Source organism: Terrapene carolina, unplaced genomic scaffold (assembly GCF_002925995.2).
Source record: "Terrapene carolina triunguis isolate 2854851 unplaced genomic scaffold, T_m_triunguis-2.0 Scaffold84, whole genome shotgun sequence".
Lineage (NCBI taxonomy): Eukaryota > Metazoa > Chordata > Testudines > Emydidae > Terrapene > Terrapene triunguis.
Window position 1 is genome coordinate 12647655 of NW_020664435.1, and position 6000 is coordinate 12653654.

Here is a 6000-nt window from a genome sequence, read left to right on the forward strand (position 1 = left end):
CATGCTAATAGAAAGGATTTACAGAGGAAAATGTTTTTGGAGAAAAATCCTGAAAAGCTAATGGAGTGCTATGCTGGAGTTCACCTTACTGAAACAAGCAGATCAATCAAGTGGTCTCCTCACATTAACTCATCATTTCACAGCTTATAAAGTATCGTACTGACCTAGAAACTGAATGAACTCGTTTTCGTTCATCATGGGAGGAAGGCATTTGTAACTTACAGCACTGGTTATAAGAATCTGCCCCACATGAAGATATATTCCATGTCCCATATTAACGTTCTCTTGTATACACTCTGTCTCTCTCATAAACTAATAACATGGGCATCTATGGCCATGTTAAAATGTTGCTCATCTCTCTGTTCTTTGTAAAAATCTGATGTGATAGAAGCATAGCCATCACTGAAAAATGTATGGCCAAGTGTTGCTTGCTGCATGACTTATCTGCAGTGCAGGAGAGGGCTCTACACTCAGTGTCTGCAGATCTCTAACCTCTCTTTGAGAAAGAGACTTAGCTAGATTCCTTATTCTAATGACTATGCACTGTGGAAGAAATGTAATTGTAGTATCCTTTAGGATACTAAAAAGTTTACTCTTTGGCAAATGAATGCTGTTTAGAGTCTGATATAAAGTGCTGATCACCCTCTACTCCTATTGAGGTCAATGGAAACTGAAGGTGCATAGTATCTCTGTAAGAAGCATTAAGTGATAGGCAGGATTAGATCCTAATATATATATCTTAAGAATCAGATTTTTGATGTGTTTTTTGTTGTTTGTGGGGGGTTTTTTTTAAGTTTGCTTTTAAAAATAAAATATTCTTTTATGCTTGTTTCAGGCCTTTGATTGTTATTGGAGGTTCCTCTGACCGGAATCAGGAAATCATGGGAGCTTTCCAAGAATTCCCACAGGTACACAGATATATAACTTTCTGCATAAAGGCTTCAGGTAAATAAATGGAGGCAGATCCTCAGCTAGTGTAAATTGTCATTGCTCCACTGAAATCAGCTGGGGATCTGCCTTTCTGAGGTTATGTGGGAATTTGTAACTTTTTGCTTTCTGGAAGACCGTTTGTTTTTTATCACAGCATGCAGAACACCCATTCATACCGAAGTAAGATAGAAATCGGCAAAACACTTCATTGAATCAGTTTTGGTGACTAAAATAATTTCTTTTCATGATAAAGATTCTCTCTCTCTATGATAAGAAAGGTAGAGTTTGTCATGTCAAGTGCCTCTTTGTAGCGTATTTCATTACAAGCTGTTGTAAGCATTGATATTCTGTGGAATTTATTTCTTTTATAAACAGTAAATGTGAATTAATCACCACGACTCTTTTCTAAAGAATTCTTGTAATGTTTCCTTTTTTTTTTTTTTTGGCAGGTTGAAGCTTGTAGGCTGTACAGCAAATTTTCTGTCAGACCCAGCAGCCTAGAAGCTATTCCTGCTGTTATTGAAAAGGTACAAAACAGTACATAGCAACTGATGGTTAGCATTTAGGCAGCTTCTCTTTAATTCCTCAAGTTTTGGAAATAGTTGTTATCATTTAATTACCTACTCCTGCAAATTTACTATGGGCTTGTTGATTAGTTAAGTCACTATAAACACTTGGGAGATCTTTCCCATATGATAGTTCATGGAATAAGATTACAAACAGTGTATGGGCTCAGTCTGACTCTCACTGAAGTCCACAACAATCTTTTGGTTGATTTCAGTGGGAGTTGGATAAAGTCTTTAAAAAGACATTCTATGTTACCGAGGTGCAGGAATTAGGAATGCCGTATGTGCAGGTTCATCTCTTCAGTTTTGGCTGTGAAGGAGTATTGCTAGATGTTCATATTGTGAGATTTAGGTTTTCCACAGACACATCCTTATCTTAGCTCTCCGGGACTGGGTTTGAAAAGTCTCACGCCACTGCTACAGCACCACATTAGCCGTGTCAACTTAAATCCTGTCACAAGCAATTTTCCAGAAGTGCCAGTTCAGCACAGTAGCATCTATGGAACAGGAGCACTCGTGTCCTAAGTAATAAAAGATGGAGGCTTCAAGGATTATGCTACTTTAAACAGAAATTCAGCAGGAAATTTTGACTTCGTAACTGCTGATTTAACAGCTGATAGTGTTGCTGTCTCAGTGTATGAGGCAAAGCATTTACAATCCAGTACCTTCTGTCCACTGGCTCACTTTATCTGGCTTAAATGGGGTGGGAGGGAATTTAAAAAGTTAACAAAACATAAAATGTTAGGTTAAAATAGCCCATTATAAATTGTGTCCAGGAGGTTTTACCTGCAGGTGCATAGGGAATAAGACAGCTCACTTGCTTCATTACACTCTGATTATTTTTTTTTAAGTATCAAGATTATTAAAAATTCTCTTAAACAGGGATTAAAATGGTTCTTTTCTCGCAATAAATCTAGGCAGTGAGGTGCAGTATCTATGGTCGCCCAGGTGCCTGTTATGTTGACATGCCAGGAGACTTTGTAAATCTACAGGTGAACAAGAGCTCTGTCAAGTGAGTACAAGTTACTTGCGTGGGTGATGTTGTTAGATATGGAGTTTTTCCTACATGATCTTTTAATCCATTGGTCATTGCATTTAGCAAAAAAATCAGTTTGAAGTAATATTTCTTTTTTCTTTCTAAGGAAAGGTTGCACAACCTACCATAGGGGCTTGAACACATTGAAATTATATTACTTGCAGTCCAGCATGTGCATGTAGTAGGGGTGAAAACATTTTCTATTATGTCATGCAGGGGTGAATTTATAAGAAGTGAAATATTACGACAGTATTATTATGCCATTATGTAAAGCAGTGGTACATTCTCACCTAGAATACTAGGGATATATAGGAGAAAGAGATGAGTTCAAGGATAGGTGATGAATTACCAGGAGACATTGAAAAATATACCGTATATACTCGTTCATTAGCCCATTTGTTTATAAGCCGACCCCCCAAAATGGATAGGTAAAAATAGCAAAAACTGTATGACCCTTTCATAAGCCGACCCTATATTTCAGAGGTTGGAAAACTTTGGCTCCCGGCTCATCAGGGTAAGCCGCTGGCAGGTCGGGACATTTTGTTTACTTGGAGCATCTGCAGGCATGGAGCCCCTCAGCTCCCTGTGGCTGTTCGCCGTTCGCCGTTCCCAGCCAATGGGAGCTGCGGGAAGTGGCTAATGGCGAACCGCGGCCATGGGGAGCTGAGGGGCTCCATGTCTGCAGATGCTCCAGGTAAACAAAATGACAATGTATTAGATATTCAATTCAATGATTCCATAGAGTTTAAATCATCAAATTTTGGTGTAGACCCGTTGATAAGCCAACCCCCGCTCTTTGATGCATCATTTTTTTTTTTTTTTTTTACCAAAAATATTCAGTTTATGAACGAGTAGATACGGTGTGTGTGTATATATATATTTATATATGATGAGAGACTGAGAATACAGGGACTGTTTACATTAGGGAGGAGGAAAGCACTTAAGCATGTACTTAGCCCCATTCCTATTCAGGAAAGCACTTAAGTACATGTTGAAGTCCCCTTGACTTAATGGGGTGGCATTCGAATGGCAGGTATTGTGTTAATTGAGGCACTCCTGTGATATGAAGTGCTAGGTTTTGCAGGCTTATATGGGAACGTGGTAGAACCTGCAATTAAAAAGGTGGTAGAGGAGGTTTCCGTTGCATTCCTCCTCTTCCCCTGCCCTCGCCAGGACAATTGCAGAAATCTTGAACCTTTGGCAGGTTTCTCAAGAAAATATCATCTCTTTTTTTTTTTTTTTTTTACTTTTATGAAAAGCAGTAGGGAGGAAACTGGAGTGGGCAGCCTTTGCAGCCGTTTTAGTGCTATAATGAGAAGAGAGGGTTTATGCAGAGAGGTAGTTGCCCACATATGAGGGAAAGGAAAGGAAAGCTTCAGAATGCAAGGCTTTGCCAAGACAAATAATTTGATTTAAAATTACTATGTATGTGTTAATAGAAATATGCAGAAGTTATTAGTTCCCAGTGTAACACACATATAAAATTAGGGGTTTTATTTTTGCAGCATGCTAAATATTTTGCTTGTTCTATGGAGTGGCTTATTCTCAGAAAAATTTGGTTTGAATATGATGAGCAATTTAAATTTTGTTTTTAAAATAAATTTGCTGTTCTGACGAATACCATGGACTGTTAAATTGTGAAATACAAACTCTGTTGTTTTACAGTGAGTGACTGATTTTACCTTTGAGAATTGCTTGCTTTGCATTGCATTTCCTTTGAAGATGCTAGCCTATCTGTCTTCCAGATATGTTAAGTGCTGTTTGCCACCCCCTGTCTGCACAGCTGAACACTCTGCTGTATCTGAAGCAGCATCTATCCTTGCACATTCCAGACAGCCTCTCCTAATCATTGGCAAAGGTAACATGATTTGATGTAGCTTTGAACTTTTCCATGTGTTGGAAAGAATAGTGACCAAAGTAATTTTCTTCATAAAATTAAAACATCTTTTTTTCTTTCACTGTTTATAAAATAGCATCTTTAAACTTGGAACTAAAATCTGTTTTAGTACTGGAATAAATTTTTTCCTCCATCTTGAACATATACTGGCTTGCTCTAGATTTTCCCTTTATTTTTTCATCTAGAGTAAGTCAAGCCAATACAATACACTGAATATATATGGAGAACAAATGGGTAAATATTATCCTAAGTGTAAAGCCTGTTCCAACCAAAACTTAAACAAACCCTGTTTGTCAAAATGTAAAAGTGTCTTCTCTGACATATACCTGTCTAATACTCTTGCATTCTACTGTGAGAATCATAACACCGAACCAAAGTGATCTTTATTATTTGATTTGTACTCACTGAATGTGCCAGACTACCAGACCTAAATCATAAAGCCCACTCTGTAACCATACAACAGCTGCGGCTGCCATTGCTATATTACAGACTTTCCACTACACTCTGCCAGTGCACTTCATTTCTGATCTAGAGGTGGTCCCTCTATGGATCAGAGGGTAGTTCAGACTCCAGGCCCATTCAGTCATTTTGCCTCTCTTCTAAGGGGGGCAGCAGTTCTGATGCTTTTTGTGAGGAAGACACATGTCCAGCAGGAACTGAATTGAAACCACCAATTTATTTAATAAAGGCCACTGACTTGCTAGCCAGTTACTAGAGAGCTGGCTGAATATGAACAGGTGAATGAGAGATGAAAGGCTCTGATATCAGAGAGAGAGGTTCTATATTCTCACATAAAGAGAAATTGAAAAAAATTGGATTGTTTACTCATAGAATAGAGACAAATACGTGACATGATAATAGTATATAAAATAATGAATAGTATAGAGAAGGTAAATTAGGAGCATCTCTTCTCCTTGTTCTGTAACACAAGACCAAAGGGACATTCAATGAAATTGAATAGTGGGACATTTGAAACTGATGTAAGGAAATACTTTTTTCCACATAATGTGTAATTAGACTGCAGAACTCATCAGGATGTTGCTGAAGCCAAAAATACAGCAAAATTCAAATTGAAATTGGACATTTGTATGGATAACATGCATATCCAGAGTTATTGTAGTTTAATGCTAACAAAAAATTTGCTAAGGATATAAAACCTCATTCTTCAGGTTTTAAGCCAATGACCTTCTTTGGGGTCAAATTATCCCACATCTGCTTGTTATGGGATTTCTTGCACCTTCCTCTGAAGCATCTGATGATCGCCTTTGTCAGAAACAAGGTATTAGACTAGCTGGACCACGAATCTGATCCACTAGAACAATTTTTATGTTCTTCCTACCGATCACCAGAGTACTCCAGTCCTCTAAAATTGGACTTGTTTTCTAGTAATCAAGATCTTGCAGATGACTAAATAATCAGAGAGCTTTTGTTTGCATGTCCATTCAAGTGCTTAGGAGATGGTCAGTGACTAAAACTAAAGAGAGACCCTAAAGTCACTTATCAAAATATAAAAACAACAAGGAGTCTGGTGGCACCTTAAAGACTAACAGATTTATTTGGGCATAAGCTTT

General features: G+C 37.9%; 1 protein-coding gene across 1 annotated transcript in view; it reads left to right on the forward strand.

The window, feature by feature from the left end:
• HACL1 (2-hydroxyacyl-CoA lyase 1) overlaps positions 1 to 6000 on the forward strand; it is a 35530-nt gene that overhangs the window by 16532 nt on the left and 12998 nt on the right. Inside the window, exons 5-8 of the mRNA XM_026649385.2 lie at positions 836 to 908; positions 1380 to 1457; positions 2414 to 2508; positions 4278 to 4390. Of these exons, the coding sequence (XP_026505170.1) occupies positions 836 to 908; positions 1380 to 1457; positions 2414 to 2508; positions 4278 to 4390 (359 nt within the window). The remainder of the gene's footprint in view (positions 1 to 835; positions 909 to 1379; positions 1458 to 2413; positions 2509 to 4277; positions 4391 to 6000) is intronic.